Genomic DNA, 25,627 nt, shown 5'->3' on the forward strand with positions numbered 1-25,627 from the left:
CATTCACCGCTTTATTACGAGTTTAAAAGAGCGTGAGCGTCATTAACGTGCCCAGACGCGACGCTTTGAATTTGCGCGTACAATGAATAACATCGCATCGGGAGCTGACTAAAAACGCTACAAAAGTAAAAGACAAGACGTTTGTATTCAAAGTTAAAAAGCCAACACACTACAACATTTTTAAATGTTTCAAATAAAGGATCTTGGGTCTATCTTCTAAATTCTGCTGATGATTAGATTATACCCTGTCTGACATCAGCCTACTTACGGCAATAATATCAGTTTAGAATTTTTTTTCTAATCAGTAGCGATCGTGTCTTTCTCTTCCACTTCATTTGTGTATAGCATATTTAAGCTAGCAATGCAATGCATAATATCATATTAGGCCTACTTATATTAATAATATGACAATATCTCCATTCTGCAGTCAATATCTATTAAATGGCAGGGGAAAATCCTGCCCATACCAGCTATGAAAAAAATGATAAAAGCATATATCACTGAAGTGGTATTCTGGAACTGTGAATAAATTGAATAAAACAGCAAAATAACAATAACAATAACATCTTCATTAAACAAAAAAGAGATTACCTTAGATGAAGTTTGATTAATATGTACATACAGTAGCCTACTGGTAAAATGTCTGGACCAATTACTATTTTTAATGTTTTTGAAAGAAGTTTTTTATTATGCTCTACAAGCCAGCATTTATTTGATCAAAAATACAAAAAAGAAAAAGAAAAACAGGAATATTCAGCAAGGATGTGTTAAATATATAAAAAGTGATAGTGAAGACTTTTTTTAAACAACTTTTTAATAATAATAAAAAAAAAATCCTGAAAAAAGTATCACAGGTTATAAAATAAATATTAAGCACCATTTCTAACATTTGATAATAAATCAGAATATTATAAAGTTTTCTGAAGGATCACATTACACTAAATTCAGCTTTGCATCACATAAATATATTTTAAAGTAGTAAAATAGCAAAACTATTTAACAATATTTCACTATTATTTATCTGTATTTTCGATCAAATAAATCCAGGCTTGATTAGCATAAGAGACTTCTTTCAAAAACATTAAACATAGTAATGTGTCCAAACTTATGTACTGTGTAAGTAAAAACATTTAAAATTAAATGTTGTATAAATTAAAAGGTTAGGAATCATGTTTGTTTCAAGAGTTTTTTATTGGGGGTGGGGGGCCTCCAACATGAATATTGCCTAGGGCCTCCAAATGTCTAGAACCGGCCCTGCTGATAGCTAATAGCAGATTGTCTGGGGAAATTGTTTCGTGCAAATAATGCACAACAATGTCTATCTGTTTCCATTAAAAATATAAATCAATTAAAAATACTATTTGGCCAGTGGAAAAGATTGAGAAAAACTTTCTCTGAAATGTATTTTACACTTTTTGATTTATTTATTCAAAAACAAGGCAAGGATAGAAGCTAGGCTACTAAAAAAATTTATGAATGTAATAATGTGACGGCACATCCGTATTTCGTACCGTTAAACATGGTATCACGTGGATGAATAATCATATGCAAATGACATGCAGATGAGGATATGCATAGTAAAATAGGCGTTGTAAGCTCCATATATGGTTATTTCGGGGAGGAGACGCGCGTGCGCACAATCTTCCGCTGACTGGGATTTATAAAGTGAATTCTGCGCAGGTTCTGGCGAACGGTTTTATAAATCTGAAAACTTTTGTTCGTACGCAAATTCTGCCTCAAATTTATTACGCAAATTCTTTATGTACGTACGCATACTTTAAGGATGAAATCTACATCCCCTGGGGCCTCATGTATAAACGTTGCATACGCATTTTTCCACGCACATATCGGGGTTTATAAAAAATAAACTTGGCGTAAATAAGTGCGCACCGTAAGGATGCTCTTGACCGTGCGTACGCACTCTTTTAGAAGAGTATGTGTTTTGGCGACACCAACTGGCCCAAATAGCAATAACTATTTAAAATGAAAAACTTCTAAATTATCCTATTACATCACCCAATAAATCAAATTGCATCAACCTGAATTATCATCATCAGCATTCTTAACCAGGTGCAAATACTATTTTTCACCGATGGTGAGCTGGAGCTAAATGTCTTTTTGGTCACTTTCAGACACAAAATCGAAAGAAAATTAAACATATACAGAAAGATAATATAATTTCACTCACCAGCCTGTCACTTGAAGCAAATATCCATCCCGTCTTAAATGTAAATGTCCGCGCCAGCGAGCGCGTTGGGCCGTTTAGTGAAACGGACGCAAATAACAGTTTAAAATAAATAAAACAATTATTTAAACTATGTTTTACTTCTGATATAAACATTTAGATTAAATATGCCATTCAAATTAATGGAGTTAAACATTTAAACATGAAATCATTACTGAGAAGTTACAAATTTTTGTATATTCAATCAATATTTTTGTTGTGGATGCGATGTTTTTGAACACTTTTCCTGTGGCGTGCTGTGCTTTAATGTTTTAACCACAGAGATAATTGCTTATCATGATAATACCAGATTGTCTGAGAAAATAGTTTCGTGCAAATAATGCCCAAGGCCTATCTGTTTCCATTAAAAATATAAATCAATTAAAAATAAAATTTGGCCAGTGGAAAAGATTGAGAAAAACTTTCTCTGAAATGTATTTTACACTATTTGATTTATGTATTAAAAAACAAGGCAAGGATAGGCAACTCCTTGATTTGTATTAATGTAATGTGTCTTGTACCGTTAAACGTTATTACGTGGATGAATAATCATATGCAAATGATATGCAGATGAGGGTCTGCATAGTAAAACTAGGTGTTGTGAGCTCCATATATGGTTATTTCGGGGTGGAGACGCACGTGCGCACAATCTTCCGCTGACTGGAGGGATTCTGCCAGTGTTGGGGAAGCTACTTTGAAACTGTAGTTTGACAAGCTACAAGCTACTCGTTAGTTAAAGTAGTTAAACTACAGTCAAGCTACTCTTTTTGAAAAGTAGTTAGCTACACTACAAGTTACTATCAAAAAGTAGCTAGCTACATTGAAACTACTTTTGCTTTTTTTGAACAACATATATTATAAATAACTGAATAAGTGTCTGAGGAATGTTTTAAGTAAAATATTTAGTGTTTAAAACAATGCAATACAATTATGATTTTTATTGTTTTATTACACACAACACTCAAATATCTCAGACTGTTTGTCAAAAGTGCAAAATTGCAACAAATACAACATTGCAAAATATACATCCAGCGTAAATTGCATGTATAGACTTTTTCTCAAAAATACCGATTGTGAGATGGTTGCATTTTGGCAAGAAAATACATCACAAGCGCTCACATGTGGCACTGACAATGCACGTTAAACTCGCTCACATGCAGTGATGGAGCTCGCAGAATTTACTGTGAAAGAAGAACCTGAATCACAAGCTGCTTGTGAGCACAGTTCGGTTCGCTGCGGATCCAGTCACAACAAATCTACACAGCAATTTAATTAGATCAAAGCATTTGTCGTGCGATAAACAAACTAAGATTACATTTTTTGTTCAACTGACAAACACGATGGCGCAAACTTTAGTTTAGTGGTCTTTTATGTTCAAATCATTACCAAACGCGGACAGATCATCATGGCGGTTCATTCATTGTAATTAAATCAGAAATAGAAATTTGATGTAACATAGAGAGCAATAAAGCAGGATAATTAATACATTTTGGCCATTAATCACCTGTATGTGCGTCCTTAAATTTGTGCTTGAGGTCTTCTGTACGTCAGTGGACCGTTAGCCGCAAGATGCGTGAATAAACAACAGGTGGCGGTAATGGCAAAACAAATTAGTTTGTAATCTAACAAGAAGAAGAATATCCTTGCATCGCGCTGAATCTGATTCGCGCAGGCGCAACAACACGCAATGTAGCTTTTGCTCGCGCTACACCGCTACTTGCTGCAAAAAGTAGTTAGCTACTGGAAAAGCTACACTGTTTAAAAAGCAACTGAGCTACTGCCAAGCTACTGAAAAATGCAGTTAAGTTAGTAGCGTCGCTACTTGTAGTTAACTACTCCCCAACACTGGATTCTGCGCAGGTTCTGGCGTACGCACGGTTTCATAAGTCTGAATATTTTTTTGCGTACGCCATTTTTGGCTTTCGCGTACACTTTTAGTAAGGATTATACGCACAGTTTTATAAATGAGGCCCCGCCGCCCTGTTCAGTAATAAAATCGACTGGGTGATATGAAAAAAAGACTACAAGATCAATTTCAGAATGATTGACCGATTCACAATTTAGATTTTTTTTAAACTAGTTTAACTAGTCAACTTAAAAACGTAACTACAGTATGATTCAAGTAACATTCTTTTTATTAACCATCTGGTAAAAAAAAGGTTATATAGTGCACCACACCTGAAGTGATGTAAATGTAAAACAAATGACTTATTTGTTAAATACCTTTGCATAAAATATGCATGAAAAATATGAAGGCAAATGTTGTACAAACAAATCTTAAACATATTCTATATATACACACTCAGAAATAATAGCTATAAAATAAAAATGCTAAATATTTCTTAGCCAAAAAGTAATAAAAGGCTAAATAACACCATAGGCTAGTTACACTTAATTTATTAGAACACAACAAACCCACAAATCGATCGCTTTTCAGGATTTAAAAGAAGGCCTGGAAGGTGGTTCAGAGATTGCTGCGTGCCATATACTAGGCTACTGTGAACTAAATGTTCCTCCTGTATTCTCATGCAGTTCTGTTGGAGATCTCTTCCGTTAAGCAGGGCTCCTCAGATGGAGCTCCACTGTTTGCATCAGTCACTGTAAAGAATAGAGTGATGTGATCTGTGAATGTGATGCAGTGAGGAGTATATTTATTATTTATCTGTTACCACAAACACACCTCTGATTGGTTGCATCTCCGCAGCCTCTACATTGGTTTGACTTGATTTTGAACATCCAACTGTTTGGGGAAGATATCATTGTTGGACAAAGAATTTAAGTATAAGTAGTCTATATTTTAAATAAATATTTTTGAGATTCTGGTAATCCATACCTTACCTTTACATTTTATAGTATTAGTCACTATTGCTGCGACTGCAGAGACTGCAAGGTAGAGCCCTGCACGGGCCTCAAATCTAGGCCCTAGCCCGGCCCTGGCCCGAGACGCTCAGGCCCTAGCCCGGCCCGTGTCCGACAGCTCATCAGAATGATCAGCCCGAGTCCGACCCGAGCCCGTTAAAAAAAAAAAAAAAAAAAAAAAAAAAATTCACAGCCTGCCCTATGTTGCAGTCAGTAAAACAGATATTTTTTGTTCTCAATGGCAAAGTATTTACCAGTAAGTTTATTTTCATTTCTTTATAAAGTTCATTTAGAAAAATGTTTTTTTTTTTTATGACGACCAAGCAGCCGACAGTGAGTATGTTTGATCCATTTATAGCCTCTCAAATCAACACTTTACTTGGCTACAATACAATCCATATATATAAAACAACTTAAGCATATCACACAGACAGTTAACGTTTGTTTAAACGTTTATTGTCATTTTTGAAAAGCTGAGGCAAACTGCTCTGCTGCTCAGTCGCAACAGCTCTCGCAAACTAAATGAGTTTACAATACAATACAGAGAATGCAATCTAAAAAAAATCAAATAAATTACATTAAAAACAAACATGCAGGTTATCTTACCTCAAAAATCAAGTCTTCACTACAGAACATGGCCATTCTTATTTCCAATAGTTTTCAACAGACTCATGAAAATAAAGTCCAATCAAACAAAAAACAACCTCCTAACATGGCTAAGAACAGTCTCAGAGCATCGTGAAGAAAAAGCACAGCATCCACAGTGGAAGGTTTTAATCCAGTCGTACTTTTTCCAGCTGCGCTGAAGTCACGCTCGCCACCGGGACACTAAACACAGAACGAGCCGGTCGCACGAATCTCAGATCGCGCCGCCGGGAAACCTGTGTGCGTGTGCGTGAGCAGACTGTCATGTGTCAGTCATGTCAGTGTGATAGGTTATAAAACGTCTTTCTATGTTTGCTTTTCAATCGTCATCTTCTCATATTTTATTTTAATTAATGTCTAAAATAGGCTATAAAAAAAGATAAGCCTAAAACAGGCCCGAGGCCCGGCCCGCGTGTGAACTATGACGTGAAAATTGGCCCGAAGCCCGGCCCTAGAAGCGTAAATAAGTCGGGGCCCGTCGGGCTCGGGCTGAAATGCAGGCCTCTACTGCAAGGCCTGTGATGACAGTAGCGGGAATCCACCACTGGGTGGAGTTCTCGGACTGTCTTTTAGCTGCTGAAACAATAAACAACTTGTATAGTCAACGAAATAAAAAGAAGATACGTTCTTAGTTGAATATTTAAATCAAAAACAAGTGCTGATTATTTTGTCTTCAAGAAAGATCAATGAAATTTTAACATCACATCTCAGCTAACTGTTTAGTTAGCTGAAAACAATCATCCAACAAAGGATGTGAGTTCAAGAGAGTAGCTATACCATGGTATTGCGGTAAAATCATTGTTATTTACAGATTCGAGTAGCTCAGTTTGACTTCTTATGCAGTAGCCTATATGTTTTAAATGTATGTTTTATTTTGTAGGATAAATAATTAATTTTAAACTATGATCATACTATCATATTAGTTTATTTTCTTTTATAGAAGGAGGCCTATCAGCATCACAATTAACTAAACGTGTGGTGAATTTTATTACTTCAGAAGTTTGATTTGAACTTCTAAAAAAAATCCATTTCTGTACATTTCGAAAATTTAGGGTTAGGGTCCTATAGTCAAAATGTTTCAAACAAAACATATTTTCATTTGAATTTTGTTTTAATTTAAGTAACTGTTTTTATTTCAAGTGGTTCTTTTATCTTTTATATCACTTTTCATTCTGTTTTGTAATGTCTTTTAACAGATAATTAAGCCACTTCCTTACTGACATCATCATTCAGGAAGTGACATCACAAGCATTTGTAAGTACAAATGGATTTGATTAATTCTGTGATTGTGTGGTGTCAGTTGTTTTGTCTCACTCTAGAAGTAATGTTTGATAAAATTACTGAAATATTAAGGAATACTATCAAAATGTTAAAAGTTAAACAAGGTGAAACTCTAATGTAAACTTGCTCACAGTCGCCCACTGAGCAATGACAAAGTTAATCTTTTTATTTTCATTTCATTTTCAATAATCGAGTTATGATTAACAAAGTGGAGGTGCTCAAGCTTGACCAGTGCATACTTATGAAAGTCAGATATACAGATATCATTTTCTTAAATTGCAACACAACATTTCTTAAGGAACAGAGCTTAAAAGGTGAGGTATAACAAGAGCAAGCCTTTTACAAAAGAGCAACAATTTCGTTATTTGTATGAAATGTGAAATGGTTACAAATTATGAGAGTGTGTTGGATTTCAGAGTAATAAATATGCTGTTATTTGTGAAATTAAGTTATTAAAATGAGAAACATCTCACCAGTCGACAGTATGATGTTGACCCTAGTACGGACCTCATGCTTGGTCCGGAGAGCAGAGAGTATGCAGGTGTAGAGCCCAGCGTGCTCCAGTCTCAGCGGGATGAGTAACTGCAGTGACCCGTCCCCACCCTGACCCCTGGGGGTCACCAGTCGCACCCTCTCCTTCCAGACGCTGGAGCTCAGCTGTGTGAGGCTGTCATAGGTGTAGACGGTTGAGGACTCGTGTCCTTTGGTGAAGGACCATGTCAGTGTGAAGTTCTGCAAGTTCCATGGAGCCGCGCAAGATATGTTAAAGTCCTGACCTTTGATGCTAGATATTTCTGTTTAATTGAAAATTGGTTAAAATTCTAACTTGGTGCTATTTGAAAGGTGGGAGATACACTATCTCTTATTTGCATGTAATTGTTTGGTCGGCGATGGAAATATTTGGTGATGCAATTTCACGTAATAATAATGATGATGAAATGCAGTGCAACGCGTCCAGACATTTATGCATTTACTCTGAGAGATCAAACCTTTCTCCTGCAGTGATGTCCTCCATGTCTGAGACCTGTAGAATGATTGGACGAGGCAGATGTAGGTCAGATCTTCCAGCTTCCTGATCTTGCTCTCCACCGAGTACCGGTCTTGTTTGTCGGCCGTTTTGCGTGTGAAGGGTTGGAGGGCGTCAGGCAGAACGGCTGGCTCTGTGAACAAAGTTACACGGGGAGCTGGGTAGACGTCTCGGGTGGAGCATATGACTTCCTCGAAACCACTGAGACGTGTCGTCTCGAGGCTCACTGAGTGGATAGGGGCTGGAATGACAGAGACATTTGCTGTTGTTTATCATTTTTAAGTCTCGTATGATTGCTGTGGCATAAATTATAACATTTCAATGTTATTTTTTATTTCGGATTACCTTTTTTAAAGTCCCCCTGTGGTGAAAATCAGGCTTTTTAATGTTGTTTATATGTCTATGTGGGGTTTTTAATATGCTTTAAGACAAACCATGTGCAAATTCATAAGTAACACCATTGCTGAGTATTTTCTCCTTAAAACGGTTTAAAATCGCTAGTGTTTCTGACGTCACAAACTACCTTGTAACCAATCACGTCAATGTGTGATCGTCAACGAGTGGATCTCTGAGCTGGTGCCAGTGAGTGGAGGCGGGGCTAATTTGCAATTTTGCATATTCATAGAACCTGAGGCAAGGGTGTAGGGTTACATTCAAGCTATTTTAAGGCATGAAGACATTTTTTTTTCAAGGAAAAAACATTCAAATATGTCAATTTGATGATCAACGATGAGTTTTAAAGGGATCCAATTATTGACTACATGGGGACTTTAAAGCTTTTTTAAAGGCACAGACCACATGTTGTCTATTATATATATATATAATTCCTGAGTGTGAGTCTATGGCAGATTGGATAAAAGTTGTGAAATTGTGAAAGTTGCACTTAGGTTCTGCTTATAGATTTGGATCCTTGTGGTGTACAAATGTAGTTTTAGTACATTTGATTTGAGTATATACTAGTTTTAGCCTGGTTGGCTATTTTGCCTTAATTTTGAATTTTGTTGTTAAATGTTGTATTACTAACACTTTAACGTATCCAGACTAAACTTTTTGTAACTGTCACAATGCTCTGACGTTTTTCTTATTATAATGACAGTGCTGCCTATACTGTCTAAAAGTTATTTAGACAGTTCAATTGTTTTGCTATTGTCACATGTAGATGAACTCGCATAAATCAAAGATAAATAAAGAGTATTTTAATAAGCAAGGAATACACGTAAGAGTATCAGAGTAACAACTACACATTACACATTAACAAACAATACCGGGTAAAGAAACACAGGAAACTCAGGGCTTCAATACACGTAAGAATCAAAAATAAAACTGAACAGGTGTGGATACAAATTAACAAGCAAGGGAACTAACTAGAGAACACAGGAATCAAACGAAAGCAAAATAGATTAAATTTAGTTTTTCCTTTTTTTTTTTTTTTTTTTTTTTTTTTTTTTTTACTGTTTAATTCGGAAGTTTATTTAATGGTTATTGATAGACAAATCAAACAAACTATATATAATACAAAATTAACCTCTTGTGGTTAAAAGTGCCCCCGAGATTGGTGTTAAAAAAAGTAAAAATGTACTTTTGTCCCCTATTCAAGAAAGGCGCCATTATCAAATTGTCACAGTTGAGTGATAATAATTGTATATATAATTTTATTTAAGATAGCTAAACTCTTGAACATAAACTTGTGATAGCCCACCTTCTACCTTGACTATGATGAATTGCTCACTGGTTTTTCGACTGCTGGTGACAAGACACCTGTACTTCCCCCTGTCCTGTGGGCCGCTCTTCTGGATATGAACCGATGCATTACCAGAGGAAATCACTTCAGTGAATAGTGACGTCCTGTTGTTGTAGTGTTGATCAGGCTGATCTAACAGATCGCTTCCCTGTTTATAACTGTGGATCAGGACATTCTGTCTGAACCAGTATATGATCTCATCTCCAACTGCTTCAAAGACACATGGTAGGACACAATCTTCTGAGAACATGCAGGTTACCTGGACATCTAGAGTTGTAGTAGGGGAAAATGACACGTTTTACTCTAATTATTGTAAAAGAAAGTGATTTCTTATAAGGAAGTCAAGATATCAAATACTTCAGTCACTCTGAAAGGTTTAGTTGTAAACCTATTTATACGGATTATATACTTAATTATCATATTCATGGGTCTGTTCTTGTTTCCTGAGTCGATCAGAGTGCATTTTGAGATCTATAAATTCTTGACCTGAAAATATTTAGGTCATAGTTCAAAAACAGGGCTGGAATGCTGGATCTCCAAGTGACCGATAAACATCAGACAATTGATCAGGCCAATGTTTTGGTTGTCAGACAGTTTTCTAGGAAGTGCTTGGTTCGATTTTTACAAAAATTTCTGCTCTTACTCTTTTCTTATGACAACGAGCCATTTAAATGTTGTTTTTACAAAATATGACAAATGGTCACGGATGAAAAATGCTGTGCTAAAAAAAACGCTGTGCTCAATTTTTTTTAGCTCAGCACTTTGATTTTCGTGGTCATATTTTAAAGCATGTAATGACTTCGTGGTGTGTCTGAGACGATGAATTGTTCAATTAAACCAGGGATTCTTATGAAAAATGTTCTAGAGAAGCTGCACTGTTGGCCTACAGAAGTGAGTCTTGTAAGGAGTATTACCTGGAGTTTTCCCAGTTGTATCAGCAATAATCCACACCGATATCAAACAAGTCCAAGACTGTGCTGCTGCCATCGCTTTTTTTTTTAAGGCTTGAACTACAGGGGGAAAAACTAAATGAATGCACTCTTCGTCATCTGTATATAAACAATAAATCATTATTAACCAGATACTGCTTCCTGGCGAAATATCAGAAGGATTGAAACTTTTAATAAATTTAGATCATGTAGCCAAATGTTTAACTCGGAGAACACTAGCATCAGTTCAGAGTTTTTTCAGATATTTGAAGAAGTTTATATAATGATTTTGACGTTACCCTTTTTTTCTATGACATTTTGCATTAAGTTAGAGCTTTATCCTCACATTGTTTTTATTTTGTGTGAAATCTGTCGATCACATTCTTTCTTTTGTACAGAAAGTAGAATCTTCCGGATCATCGATTACTCGTCATGATAACAGCGCATTTGAAGACAGAAATTTGCCATATACTAAGAAATTTAATTTAACAAAACAACTCACACACCTCTGTATAAGGAGCACACAAAGAAGTAAGATACAATTATTCACTTTACACAGACACTTTACTCAATTAAACAAATCTCAAAAGCATATAGTAAATAATAATGAAACTGATTCTCGTTATTAGTTAATTAAAAGTATACTGTTTTAGACCCTCTAAGACTTTAACTGCTTATTATGTGTTGTGGATATGATTCAAAAGGCAGACTCACATGTGTGTGTGTTTTGATTGTGGATGGAAGCCTCTTCTCTGACGGTGAACTAGACTAGACTGACTTGTTTATTTTAGGAACACACACGTTCATATAGTATCAGCATAGGCCTGACACTTTAGGGCTGTTACATGAATGGGTGGAGTTTTAGATTAAGTTTATTTGTATTATTTTGTATTTATAATTTGTATTGGATCAATTTAGGCTTTCAAAATAGGGTTATGCAACATTCATTTTAATTTAGTTATTAATAAGTTAGTAATTAGGTTCATTTTAGTTAGTAAAAACCTGAACCGGTAGTGTACATCTTATGAAACTTTCACAATATTGAATGATTATAACATGATTTCACTTGTTGGGACGCCACTACAGGTAAATAGGGTAAAATTAACAATATTCTTATGAAATATGCAAACACTCATTGCAATATTTGATGTTTTATAAGTTGCCCCTAAAACATGCTAATATAAAAATAGGCATCATATACATTATACATTGGGCTCCGCAAATATTGGCTCAATGGAAAATATGAGTAAAACTGACTGTGAAAATTTGTTTTTTTGCTATTTCTCCTCTCAGTCTTTCATTCAAAATACTCACTTTAATTAAAGTCAAATAAAATAAAAGTCAAATAGTTCAAAAAATGATCATAAAACAAATATTTACTTTCTGAAATATATGTATTTCACAATTATTGGCACAGCTTAATTTAATACTTTGTACAACCTCCCTTTGCCAAGTTAACAGCTCTGGATCATCTCCATGCGTAATAAGGTTGATGAACATATGGCAAGAGATTTGAGACCATTCCTCCATACAGTATCTCTTCAGATCCTTCAGATTCAGAGGTCCAAGCTTGTGGACTCCTTACTTCAGCTCATCTCACAGGATTTTTATGGGGTTTGGGTTAGAGAACAGCTACAGTTCATTGCAAAACCTTCATTCTGTAGTCAGTGAAGTATTCTATTGTTTATTTTCAGATGTACTTCGGATCAATGTCATGCTGCAAGATCCAACCATGGCCCAGTGTAAGCTTCCTGACAGGGTCTGCTGGTATTTGATGGAGTTTATGATACCGTGTACTAATAAGTTGTCCAGTTGTCCAGGGAAATGAGCTCCACGGCATTAAAGATCATACTTCACCGTGGGTGTGAGGTACTTTTCTACAGTACATGTTTCTGTCCATGCCAATCCTTTATTTTGGTCTCATCTGACCATAAAACCCTCTGAAAGTTCCAGTAACACCTGGCAAACTAGGTGCATGAGATTGCTGTCTGATGTCACCAAAGGCTTTTTTCATTCTAACCTTCCCAAACAAGTTGTGGTTTTATAGTTAAGGTCTGATCATAGTTTTGGAGACTTTTTGACCCCAAAACCCAACTAGCATCTGCAATTCTCCAACTTTGATACTTACAGTTCTTTTGGCGACTCAATCCATCCTCCTCAGTGCGTGTGGGGCCAATATCTTCAGACCATCTGCGGTTGATTTAAGCTTCTTAATTATTGCCCAGATAGTGGAAATTAGTATTTAACAATTAAACTATTAGCAATTTCATGATTTGTGCAGCTCAACAACCTTTTGTCACACATCACTACACTGTATTTCCTAGTGATAAATGGCTATATATAGGAATTTGGCCTGTGTTTCACTTCATATTCAGAGTCCAGTGAAACAGGAAGTCATGACTTATCACTTAAGTGTTCCTTATCACTAAGGTGAACTTAAAAACATATCGTATGAATGGGAATATACTTCAGTTTGATTTTTACTTATGAGAATTTGTATGGGTGCCAATAATTTTGTCATACCTATTTAGGAGAAAAACATATTTATTTCATTTATTCCACATTTATATTTTGTGTAAATTAACTTTAAAGGTTAGATGTATATGTGAATATTCTGAATGAAAGACTAAAAGTAGAAAAAGCAAATGTTCACAGCCAGGTTTGCTCATATTTATCAAGGGTGCCAATGTTTGTGGAGCCCATAGGGTTGGTAATCTTCCAATATTTGCACAATAAAAAAAAACCTTGATGTATTTTTTAAAATTGTATTGCTGGGTGCTATGAGACTAAAGATCATTTGTCAACACATTCTCTCGTCTTTTTTATTACAGGAAGTGATCTCTCCTTTTTTTCTTCGGTATGTTGCCACGCTCCTCTTGTGATATGGTTAGCTAACCAGTAAAAGTCAATGCAGATACAGTATCTGTGATGATGTCTCTGGTGCTGATCAGGCCGTAATCCGCCAGATTAGGCAATGCACTGGGATTACTGGACACAGGGAGTCCGCGATTGGTTTATGATTTTTTTCTCTTTGTATCTGTCCATCCTATGATCTTGCACTCTCTCCCATCCCCCTCTCTCTATGCTTCTGTAATGTAATTGATTGTGTTAATGTGATTTGATTGGTTAGCCCCTGAGCTTTTTATAATAATAACTAATGATGGAATGTGCTTGAAACTAGAGCATCAGGTGATGCCAGCGCGGAGTTCTACAAAACAGAGCAACACAGATTAAATGTTTTAACCAGGAATACTACCTTCAAAAGTTCATTTGCTGTGATATTTATTCTTAGATGTCTAATCTGACGATTTGAAGATCTATTCTGGATTACATGTTGTTTTCTAAAAAGGTGAACAAGCGAACAAGGACAGGATTACATCAATTTACGTCAATGCAACTTGTCACTCTGATGTTAAGTTCATCTAATTGTCTTTTATTTGTTCGTTGTTTGGTTTCCACCTCTCTGCATAAGTGTATGAAGGGTATGAGTGGACAGGTATGACATGCTTATCTTCAACAGAGACAGAACAAATCTATAACGCCTGGCATGAGGAAATCCCGATTAGAGATGGTCCCAGCCCACTGTGTAGGTTAAGGGGAGATCCACCAGCTACAGATAAGAGGATTTGAGAGGAATTAATGCCTGTCTTTTATTACCGTAAGAATACATTCCCATTGATTTATGTTTGGGTGACAAAGCACCACCGAGTCGACGACAGCGGGACTAACTAGACACATTCAATCAGGTGAAGTATGCGGTGATGGATGCTGAATAGATGCTGTAAGACGATCCAACAAACTAGTTTCAGATTTACAATTCTTCTGGGAGACGTGTGAACATCGGGAGAGATCATCAGGACTACCGTACCGTTTCCCAGCGCCCTCTCAGTTGAGGTTTGCTGGGGATGGCCAGGACTCAGGAACCATCCTGCCTTGGATTTTGGACCCTAGCTACAGGACCAAGAGTCCCAGAAGAAGAAGAAGAACAGGTCTTCCGTCATCATATTTGGCCATGAAGTTATTCCTGCTGACCCTCAGGCTGTTGTGCCTTGCTTGTCTCTGGCCCGTCACCCTGCTCAACAACCCCTACCCTAACCGGAAGAAAAACAAGGATGTTTACTTGGTTGAGCACGCCAAACACAGATTCAGAGGGTGAGTCGTGAATATTTAAACTCTTTAGCTTGTTTGGGGTCAGTATGTTACACTTAATTTTAAGGTGTCTGTGTTACAGTGTAATTACACATTTAAGTATGGAGTAATAATTATGTACTTATTATATAGGGTTAGGATTAGGGTGTTAAGGTTAGTTGCATGTAATTATCCACAATTTAAAATAATTACTATAGTATCTACATGTAACGTGGAAGAAGGACACTAAAATAAAGTGTTTTATTTTATATATAGTATAAATTATGACTTTGTTCAGCAAGGATGCATTAAAGTGATCAAAAGTGACAGTAAAGACACTACTATTTCTACTAAAAATGCTATTTCAAATCAATCCTGTTCTTTTCAAACATTCTGTTCCTCAAAGGCTTCTAAAAAATAGTATCATGGTTTCCACAAAAATATTAAGCAACCCTGTAGCATACTGTAAAGTTGAGCGAGTGGATCTCTGAGCTGGTGTGAGTGAGTGGAGGCGGGGATAATTTGCATATTCATGGTTTCACATATTAAATGAAGCCAGGGTGTATTACACTCAAGCTATTTGAAGGCATGAATAAAAATGTTTTACACAGGAAAAACGGTTAAATATGTCATTTTGGTCATTTTTCAGATACAATTATTGACAGGGGGACTAAAAGTAAAAAAAATAATGTTTTATTCGTTTTTCAAAAATATGTCTATATTGTTTTTATTCATGTGCATTTATTTGTTTTAGTTGATTTATTTTGATTTATTTTAGTATTTTAATTTACAGCCATGGCATTTATCTGAAATAAAATACGTTTCAGTTAAAGGTGCTCTACGTAACTTTTAGCGGCCTCTAGTGGTGATGTTTCAGATTGCAACCAAATTTTACAAGAGCGCTCGTGCTCGAACTCATAGACAATACCGTCTATTACGCAAATATCTCGGCGAATACTTGACGGATTCGGCGAGCACCGAGCTCGTTGGGACCATCTAGTCGAGCTGAAAAGAACCGTATAAGTTCCATAGTTTTTGGTGGTGTTTTCGCGGAGATATTAGCAGAAAACCATCGGGCGCGCTGCAAAATTGCGGACGCCGGTGACGTCACGATCTCAGAAGAAAATCGCTCGTATCTCTGGAACGCAAAGACCCAGAGAGCTCAAATTCGGGGGAGGAGGTCCCAGGGGAACCCTTGCCCGAACGCTAGAGTGGCGGGCCTCGGGGATGCCCCCTACCGGATCGCCGTTCGCTGGGACCCCCGATTTCGAACGGCTATAACTCGGGGAGCCGGGCGAGTTGGACCTCGGGGGTGGGCTCGTTCGAAAGGCCCCGTCCAGCACTACGAACGATTAGAGTCTTGGGAATATTGACCGTCTACAATAGACTGTATATAAGGAGAGAGGCTCGGGAGCGCGCATGCACGTCACATCCGTTGGATTTCGCGGTAAATCCGACCCGGAGACTTCACATAGAAATAGGAATACTGGCCTTCAGAGGTAATAGCAAAACTCGACAAGTGGATGATTTTAATGTGTGATTACAACCCCTTCACACACAGGCAATAAAAAAAGGATTCATTTTAGTAGAAAAGTTACATAGAGCACCTTTAATGTTTATTTAGTTTGTAAGTAAGGAAAATGTTAAAAAAAAAAATATTTTAGTTTTGGTTAACAATAATAACCCTGATTTGAGACAATAGCAGAGTGCATAAAAAAGGGTAGAAAAGAGTTGTAAAGGAACAAATGCTGCTAGTTCCATGGATCATTGAATTTCCTCTGTACTATGTGTCTAAATGAGAAATAAAGTGAGGTTTTAATCTATTGTTGGTGGTTTCTATGTTACCACAGCGTAATGAGTCACACAACCTCAAGAGTGCCAGTATTCTTTCATTCTGTAATTAAAACCATCCTGGTGCCATCATCTGTTTTTTTGGAGAGCAGCCAAAGTTCTGTTTGGCATTAAAATCACGCCTGCAGATTCTCCAAAAAAAAAGCCTGTGTTTTTACAGTGTCAGCCAGGTTTTCCAGGTACAGCTTTTGTTAATGCATAATGTGTCATTGCATTGAATATTTATAAAAGCCATTAGAAATAGATTAATAAGAGGTTAATAGGATACATTTTCTAGGGCATTTCACTCTTAGTGCAGTGCTCCATCCAAGAGAGTTTTTAGTTTTTAAAATTTATAGGTGATTTTTAAAAAAATTATATTATATAACTATGTTTTATATTATTGTCATTTTAATCACAGCGGTGTACAGCAATCTCGCAGCATGCATTGTGTCATTAGTGCTGTGTTTTTGTTAGGATGATTGTGTAATGAGTCTATCACGTATTCATTAGTGGTTGTATGCTGTATTCAGTTTGAGGTTTAATTTTGTAATTGCTCTTCGGTGTGCAATTAACTTTGCCATGGAATGAGCACAGCGTGATTGACAGTATTTGGGGTTTCAATTACAGCACTCAGATGAAGATGAAGTCTATGTTAGGGGAAACATTGTACGTGTATGACTGACCTTCACTGGTTTCTGCCGTGTTTTTGTTCATGTCTCATCTCTTAAGGCTCAGAAAATAGCTTGTTTGGAAGGCGTCTGGAAGCGCTCCAAATCACAGTTCATTTTCACAACCTGGCACACACAACCGCCATTGTAAAACAAGCTGCTTTTTATAAATCATCCCTTTAATGGCTGAGTAATTCTCTTCAAATGACAGATGCTGGAGCACTGAGGCAGATGTTTGATGGTCACGTTCTGGCTGGAAATAAAACATCCAACTGTTTTATTTCTCTGTAATGCAAAGGCCCACCTGCTCACAGGGCCCGGGATAATATTCCTGTTATTTAGAAAAACTACAGAAGTGCAATAATGGCCTGTTTTTCTTCTGACCCTTTTTCTCATTCTTTCAGACGGATTGACTACAAATTAAAGCGAAAGGACAGCACCAAGTCCCTCCTCATCAAAACTGAACAGCTGCTAAGGATCGAAGACCAAGACTTTGCCATGAGACCTGGATTTGGAGGTCAGGATGAACTGTTTATTTGCTCCAATTATCAATCACCATCACAATCCTGAAAATCACAATTAGAGTGTTCTTTTTATTAAATCTGATTAAAAATGGGCTGTGCCATTTTGTCGTGTCAGAGGGCAGAATGAGGCGGTGTAACCATCTCTCTATTCGGGGGAAAGCGGCCAGAGGTGACTTTGACAGGGCGAGTGTGGTCCTAAATTCAAACATGACCCAGATTGTGCAAAACACAAATTAGACAATGGGTGTTGAGGACACAGATGTGCTTTGGTGGACAGTAATCTGGATTACATCCCAGGCCTGTTAAAACAGATGGAAAAGTGCTAATGTTATCATTTTTACACATAATTGAATACAATGCAATATATGAAATATTATAGCAGATGGCTGCGATGGAACAAACTAATACTTCAATGCAATTTCTATTGAAGTTTACATTTCATGTATTTAAATATTTTCATTAAATAATATTGAAAAATACATTATGGTTAAAATATTTTACAATCAAATATTTTACATGTGCTTAAGTATATGTTAGTCAACAGATCTAAAGCATGACAAAAGATGATTAAAACACAGTGATTTAAAATGTACCTTAAAGTAACACTTTTTAATCTGACATTATTACAAAGAGCACTTTTTAAAAGTGTGTTAAGAAACAGCCATGAAAGTGTTCTCTCTTTATGCACAATTCAGTACAATTAAGCACACTACTTTTTCACAAGGGCCAATCGGGTCTCATCCAAGCCTTAAAAAACATATTAAACTATTCTTATAAATGCATACATGTACATAAACTAATAGATTAACTAATACACATGACTAACGGCTCACTGTGTGTGGTGGAAATTTACATGTAAGCATAAATAATTGTATTGCTTCCTTTCAACCAGCAGGGTGACGCTCTAATCTGCCAGTGCTTTAAAAGAGGAAGAGATGTTTAGATAAAAGAGTAGTTTATTGGTGTCTAGGCTTTCTTTTACATGATTAAAGAAGATCAAGAGGTGGAACCAGGCTTTGAATGGTGTCCTTCAGTCAGTAACCACTGCTAATTAATGATGGGACAAATAGGATTAGTAACATTTTGAGCTCCATATGCTCTCTCTGTAGGAGCAAAGGAGGCAGATTCTCTCTAAGTTGATATCAAAGGCATTGCTGTTTTCCTGAACCAATATGCAAATGTATTGTGTCTTCTGCTCTGCAGGATCTGCCATCCCTGTGGGCATTGATGTGCAGGTGGAGAGTATAGACAGCATCTCTGAAGTAAACATGGTAAAAGTGCATATTCTCTTTGTATTTAATAGAGCAATGTTCTGGATCCTTAATGGTTCCTTTAACGAATCTTTTAGTATATATATTAAATAAATATTTGGAACAAAGACATTATGACATAATTTAAAAAATAAATACATATAAAACAGTTCTTGAAAGTGTTTGCACAGACTTTAGTCTTCCTAGAGGCAGCATAAAAACTGCATGACTACACAAAACTAAAAATGCATCTTTAACAACACTGTCATATGAACATCCAAACGTGATTTGCATGTGCATTGAACCTGCATGTGTTTGATTCACTAGAATGGACCCGCTTATAAGAGTAATTCATTCGGGAATCGAACTACAAGTTGGGCTGCATGCTTTTGATTCACTAAAAAGAAAACTCGTATGAGTCAATCCATTAATCGTGCTGAACATCATTTGTTTCCGATATTGCTTTTACAAATGGATCTGAATACTAATTCTCAGTTTCTAATCAAATGTATTCTTTGCAAACTTGTTCCATATTTAAAAAATGTATACATTTTGCCCTGTAGAAAGCAGGCCTTCAGCTTCTCACAAAGTAAATCTCAGCAATATGGGTCTTCTTGGTAAATGTCAAAAACTTTTATTTGCACCAAAATGCCAGTCACTACCCTGCACTGTTGCTCGTAATAAGTTGTCATGTTTGTCTATAAGGTCAGTAAAATGTAAAGGTCTCTCTCAGGACTTCACGATGACCCTGTACCTGAGGCATTATTGGAAGGATGAACGCTTGGCTTTTCCCTCCAGTAACAATCTGAGCCGCACATTCGATGGTCGGCTGGTGAAGAAGATCTGGAAGCCTGATGTCTTTTTCGTCCATTCCAAGCGCTCCTTCATCCATGATACCACCATGGAGAACATAATGCTGAGGGTTTACCCAGACGGCAACATCCTTTACAGCGTCAGGTAGAAGCCTATAACCTCTGCTGATTCATTTCCTTCATATGTAAATGTTTTATTAATGGAATATTCTCTTTGTTGTAGGATCACAGTTACTTCTCTGTGCTCAATGGACTTCAGTAGATTCCCGTTGGACACTCAGAATTGTTCCCTGGAACTGGAGAGCTGTGCGTGTCCACCTAGAAACATCCTCAGTTCTTGTGTCATTTTTCTTGAGTCCCACCTTCATTGTTTTTTAGTTGATATTTTACTGGTTGGGAAAATGTGACAGTCGTGGATCATTTCATTAAAGGAATGTGAAGCATTTCTGCCACCATTTAGACACCATTTTAAATATTGTAGTTACAGAAAAAGTGCTTGCATTTAAAGTACGTGGAGTAATGCAATGAATGTTAAAATATGCACTGTTGCGAACGTATACCAAGAGGTCTAAACATTATATATTGGCATGAGACTAGTGTGGCAAAACTCCCATCAAAGGACAAGACCTGACCAAGAAGAATGAAAACACAAGGACTTAAATACACACAGGGTAATTGACTAACAACACAATCAGGGAATGAGAGAAACACAGGAAACAGGAACTGAACCAAATACAAACCAAAAGTTTAGAAAACAAGAGCACAGACACAGAATACATTACAGCTAGTAATACATCTAAATAGCTATTTAGCTATTGGTTAACTTTATCCAGCCTGCTTTTAAACCTGTGGATGACAAGGAGTCGTTTAATTTCATTTTAAGTGCCTTGCTACAACTGCTAGTTTTAACTTTTGTCTGTAGAAACCAGCTTTACTCCACAAATGCTGTTGCTATAGATGTTAATATTTGAATCTAGAAAATTTCTCTTCATATTATCCATGTATTTAAGCATGAATTAATCAGGCGCACACTTTCTTTTAGGCCTACCTCTATTCTTTATCTTACGGCTTCCGCTCTTCTGTCCCATTCAGATGCATATAATGAGAACGACCTCATGTTGTACTGGAAAAATGGCAATGACTCTCTAAGGACAGATGAAATTGCCCTCTCTCAGTTCTTCATTGAAGAGTTCCACCCTTCACACGGTCTGGCCTTGTACAGCAGCACAGGTAAGAGGCTCTTTTCTTCTCTCTCTCTCCTTCTATGTATTCATGCTACGACAAATCTTGTCTTTGTTCTTGCTACTTTAGTAATATATCAGTAGGTCATTAATTACAGGCTTTACACATGTTTCTGTCAGGCTGGTACAACAGGCTCTACATCAACTTCATCCTCAGAAGACACATATTCTTCTTCATGCTGCAAACGTATTTTCCCACAATGCTGATGGTGGTGCTGTCCTGGGTGTCTTTTTGGATCGACAGGCGGGCGGTACCGGCCCGTGTTTCACTTGGTGCGTAACACCTGTCAACACACTTGCACTTGGCTAAATGTTTATCTCATAAATGATCTCTCGTCTTGTAGGTAATTCAATCTTGTAGTGTCTGCATGACATTGAGCCTTAGACTGCGGTCCAGTGTGATGAACGTTTTAGTTGCTAGGTTGTCTCATAGTTGCTTAACTAAGTCGTAACGTTTTTCCTAAGATGAAAAGAAACAAGGCTGCACGGTGTGATTTAGCCAAGCAGGACTTGGTCCTTTATCAAAATCACCTCAAACAATCATAGGCCAATTTGTCAGACATTTTGTTAATTTCTTGGTTTATTATGGTTACAGCATAGGTTTACTGATAATACATTTGTGGCTTCTAAAAATACGAAGGGGCCCGGTTTGATTACAAAATGCAGTTTTCTGTCTTATTTATAACCATACTATGTGTGAATGCAACTGTTTATCACTCAAACAGCCTATAGCCTGTTTTTGTGGCGTCAAAGTGGGTAGCTCCACCCACCAAATCTCATTGGTCCAAAATCCTGATAAACTTGTAAATACACCTGATAAACACACCTGATTGGGTGTGATTGTTTGGCGGTAATTATAATTATTATTTTTTTAACTTGTCGCTGGTAATGTAACTCTAGACTAGTCCTAAAATCTTACTGGTTGGGAGGAATCAACAAAGATGTTCAAGAAAACACTGCATTTTGTAACAGAAAATAAGTCTAAAAGTGCTGCCACATTAGCAAAATTATGTGGGCAAAAAAGGTCCATTGTCTATTGTCAATAGTGTAGCATTGAACCCCGTTGCAAAATATGCCTGGGGAAATCTTTCACCGTCACGTAAAATTCGAAAATTCAGCTGAACAATGAACTGTAACCGTACCTTAACACTGCATCAGAGTACAGTACACTCTTTTTTCTTTTTTTTTTTGCAAAATGTGTGTCTCTGCATGTGTGTTCAATCCAGGAATCACTACAGTGTTGACTATGTCCACCATAATTACGGGAGTGTCAGCGTCCATGCCTCAGGTATCATATGTGAAAGCGGTGGACATCTATTTGTGGACCAGCTTCCTGTTTGTGTTTCTGTCCGTCATCGAGTACGCAGCTGTCAACTACTTCACCACAAAGGAGGAAATGAAGAAACTCAAACAATTAAAGGTCAAAGTTTCCTTAAAGATCCTGACATTCTCAGTTCATTGACTTTGGGCTTGATAAAAATAGATATTTTCAGTTTTATGATGCATTTCCACTACATATATCAAGAGAAGATAGCTCATTAAATGACTAAATTCTGAGGTAGGCTATGAAGGATCCATCTGTTGTGTCATTTGCTGCTTCCCAATTCACATACTATCCGTCCTAAATAGTATTCGAAATTAGAATTGTGTCCCAAATCGTAGTATGTTGAAATGAGTATTCCAAAGAAACCCGGATGATCTACTTTTCCAGTTATAATCTGAAGTGCAGCACTCTAATGGCTAATATTGTCCACAACTCATTGCGCATTGGACAAGGATTTGATGAGAACTACAAACACAAATAAAACGTGTTAAAAAACCTAAAAACATGGCGGATGTGCGAGACCAACGGTTAAGTAGACTGGTTTTGATAAAGGGATTTGAGCGATTAGTATTTAGTATCTAACCTGATGAAAAGATATTTATTCAGTGTTATCCCCATTATATTTCATCATCTGCAACATCATTGCGAACTTTTATAAAGATACGTTTGGTCATTAACTTTTAAATGCATCATGCAAACACATATGAGGAGAGTTCTCCGCATAAAAGACCTACGACTGGCAGATCAACGAGTTATGTACATTTCTCTCCGATATGGTAGGAAATTAAATTGAATGTGGAGGATTTTAATGGTGACAAGATGATTGACAGGGCAGTTTAAATGGTGACAAGATGCACATAAACAAGCGACAGAGCTGTCCGTTAAAGACGCAATTATGACGAAGTAGTAGTGTGTCTCAAAGCTTTGCACACTCAAAAGTAGGCCTATGTACTTTTTTTTTTTTTTTTTTACAAAAATAGTACATCATTTTAGGGCATAATATGTAGGCGAATTGGGATGCAGCAGTTCATTGCCCGGGAAACGAAGGACCCATTTCAAAGCTGCATTTGAAGGAGCCTTTGACTTGGGACAGCCTTCGTTGCGCCGCAAATCGGACGCAGCTGCAGTTTTCAAATAAGCCTGAAAGACTTGACTAATTGGATCAGGTGCGTTTAATTAGGGTGATAGCTAAAGTCTGCATGGCTATGGCCCTCCAGGAAGTTTTGAACCCCTTCCTCAAAGGGATAGTTCAGCTATAAATGGACATATGACAGCATAAAAAATGATTAAAGAATCTTATGTATTTTATCTACATTGTCAAGTCCCGAATGGAAAAAAAGAAGAAAGTCCATATAATGCATGTGTTATATTTTAAAACTCAAGTCATGCAACACATTTGCTGCTCTCAAATCATGGCGCTTGTGGACCACAATAACATCAAACATCATTGGTCTTTGATTATCAAACATTATGTCAAACCTGCCATTTTTTTAGAGCAAGAGAATTTCATTTTTTGGTGCACAATCTCTTAAACTTCCATAATATATGAAATCTATTGTACTTTAAAAGATCTTACCACGTACATTCCAGAAAAAGTTAATTGTTTTTGTCTCCTACAGCTCTCAGACTACGATGCATCTCAAGCCATGGCATTCGACGGATGTTTCCATGACCAGGACATAGAGCTCAGCTCATTTCCTCGGCTGTCTGACCTAAACATGGACACGTGCGTGTCCTCACGGAACTCCACAACACCTGACCTCCCTCAAATCCTGGGCACGCGCCTCCGTCGACGGCGTTCCATCCGCCAAAGCGTCCACCATATCATGAACAACAGTTACAAGATAGACTCCTATTCGAGAATATTATTTCCTTTAGCATACTTTCTCTTCAATATCATCTACTGGAGCATATACTCCTGAGCGAGAGAAAACTGGCCTGCTCAGAGTTTACAAGACTGTCATACACTTGATGTGTGATCATATGCCACAATGATAGAATTCACATACTCAAAAACTGTATCATAGGGCGAAAAAAATATAATAAATTATTTATTATGTTAGAATGTCAGATTCCTAACTCTTCCTAAAATGTGCAAAAGCGAAATTAACATAAATTCATAACACTACATACAGTAATTGTTACAAAACAATTATCAAAACATAATACATGTAAATCACAGTAGCCTACTATACTTTGGCTAAACAGAACCCCTTCTGCTACTCAAAGACAATTTCAGACAACAGAAAATTTGATTACATCTAACATTTTCAGATACATCCATTTTTATAATTCCTTCTTATGTGAGGATTACAACACTGAGAATGACTATAAAATGTGGAGAGAAAAAAATAAACAGGTATATGAACAACTGGACCCACATTGAAATTTTCAGTCTTTCTTCAACGCATCTAACAGATTGATATGGATTTTAAGACTGAATTTCAGGAAAAAAACTAGCATTTTTTTAAGTACCATTTATTATGCACTGGCATAATCTGAGCTCAAATGATTATTATTATTTTGCAGAAGAGTTGTCTCTGAAAATATATAGGACTTTAAAACCCTTGACGCTGTAAAAGTGGGGCGTAATATAACGTTTCCGCACTTGGATATATTTTTATCTTTACTGCATGTAACATTCATTCAGAGAAACTGATGACAGAAGACTTTTTTTTTTTTTTGCAGAGTCACTAGATCCTCATTTTGGTATTACATGTTTCAGGCCTGCTGGAAACAACTGTCAGACATGGAACCTATTTTCCAATTTGGGTTTATAATCCCCTTCCAAAAACTACACAGATCTGAGTTGTGAACTGAGTTGACTGTTGATCTCATTGAGGACCACATCATCATTCGCTTCCCCTGACATGATCTGACTGTCGTCGACTGGTGAGCCTGTAACATAAAGTTAAAGAGTTAAAAATATTCTTGACTTGTATAAAACACATTTGTGCATTTCTTGCCAGTTTTTTTGCAGTAGTGAGCAGAACTGACCGATGCCAAGGGATGGCACAGATTCATTGCTGCTCACTGAGCTTCGCGGTGCACTGTTGGTCCCTGAATTAGATGAAAGTGCCGTCAGAATCGAACCTTTCTTGTTGTTGCTCTGTGTTGCTGTCCGACTCCACTCTGGAGAAA

The 25,627-nt window shown here is 36.9% G+C and overlaps 2 protein-coding genes and 1 long non-coding RNA gene across 3 annotated transcripts; 1 reads left to right on the plus strand and 2 right to left on the minus strand.

Annotated features, from left to right (window-relative positions):
- Positions 1 to 4,630: 4,630 nt before the first annotated feature.
- LOC130083977 (uncharacterized) lies at positions 4,631 to 5,115 on the minus strand. The gene is made up of 3 exons (XR_008806886.1): positions 5,069 to 5,115; positions 4,905 to 4,964; positions 4,631 to 4,822 (listed from the first exon to the last, which is right to left on the minus strand). It is a non-coding gene; the product is annotated as an uncharacterized LOC130083977 (long non-coding RNA).
- Positions 5,116 to 6,179: 1,064 nt separating this feature from the next.
- hhla2b.1 (HERV-H LTR-associating 2b, tandem duplicate 1) lies at positions 6,180 to 11,352 on the minus strand. Its single transcript, XM_056249418.1, has 6 exons — positions 11,006 to 11,352; positions 10,692 to 10,787; positions 9,736 to 10,044; positions 7,999 to 8,277; positions 7,483 to 7,803; positions 6,180 to 6,301 (listed from the first exon to the last, which is right to left on the minus strand). Exons 1-6 carry the CDS (start codon positions 11,028 to 11,030, stop codon positions 6,180 to 6,182), a joined length of 1,152 nt encoding a protein of 383 aa, XP_056105393.1. The 5' UTR covers positions 11,031 to 11,352.
- A 3,298-nt stretch (positions 11,353 to 14,650) lies between these two features.
- On the plus strand, positions 14,651 to 25,000 carry LOC130083974 (gamma-aminobutyric acid receptor subunit rho-3). Its single transcript, XM_056249085.1, has 9 exons — positions 14,651 to 14,858; positions 17,740 to 17,852; positions 19,063 to 19,130; positions 19,843 to 20,066; positions 20,145 to 20,227; positions 21,014 to 21,151; positions 21,283 to 21,435; positions 22,389 to 22,582; positions 24,106 to 25,000. Exons 1-9 carry the CDS (start codon positions 14,719 to 14,721, stop codon positions 24,406 to 24,408), a joined length of 1,416 nt encoding a protein of 471 aa, XP_056105060.1. The 5' UTR covers positions 14,651 to 14,718; the 3' UTR covers positions 24,409 to 25,000.
- The last annotated feature ends 627 nt before the right edge of the window (positions 25,001 to 25,627 follow it).

Source organism: Rhinichthys klamathensis, unplaced genomic scaffold (assembly GCF_029890125.1).
Source record: "Rhinichthys klamathensis goyatoka isolate OS25496 unplaced genomic scaffold, OSU_Roscu_1.1 h1tg000059l_1, whole genome shotgun sequence".
Lineage (NCBI taxonomy): Eukaryota > Metazoa > Chordata > Actinopteri > Cypriniformes > Leuciscidae > Rhinichthys > Rhinichthys klamathensis.

What these genes read in the sequence shown, in the direction of transcription:
- hhla2b.1 (XM_056249418.1), bottom strand. Translation starts at nt 11,030, where the DNA reads ATGCAAAATGTCATAGAAAAAAAGG. An exon ending in TACAACTGGGAAAACTCCAG is followed by an intron (nt 10,045 to 10,691) that starts GTAATACTCCTT and finishes CTACAACTCTAG; the next exon opens with ATGTCCAGGTAACCTGCATG. An exon ending in CAACATCATACTGTCGACTG is followed by an intron (nt 6,302 to 7,482) that starts GTGAGATGTTTC and finishes TTGTTTCAGCAG; the next exon opens with CTAAAAGACAGTCCGAGAAC.
- LOC130083974 (XM_056249085.1), top strand. Translation starts at nt 14,719, where the DNA reads ATGAAGTTATTCCTGCTGACCCTCAGGCTGTTGTGCCTTGCTTGTCTC. An exon ending in GCCAAACACAGATTCAGAGG is followed by an intron (nt 14,859 to 17,739) that starts GTGAGTCGTGAA and finishes TCATTCTTTCAG; the next exon opens with ACGGATTGACTACAAATTAA. An exon ending in GGCCTTGTACAGCAGCACAG is followed by an intron (nt 21,152 to 21,282) that starts GTAAGAGGCTCT and finishes TGTTTCTGTCAG; the next exon opens with GCTGGTACAACAGGCTCTAC.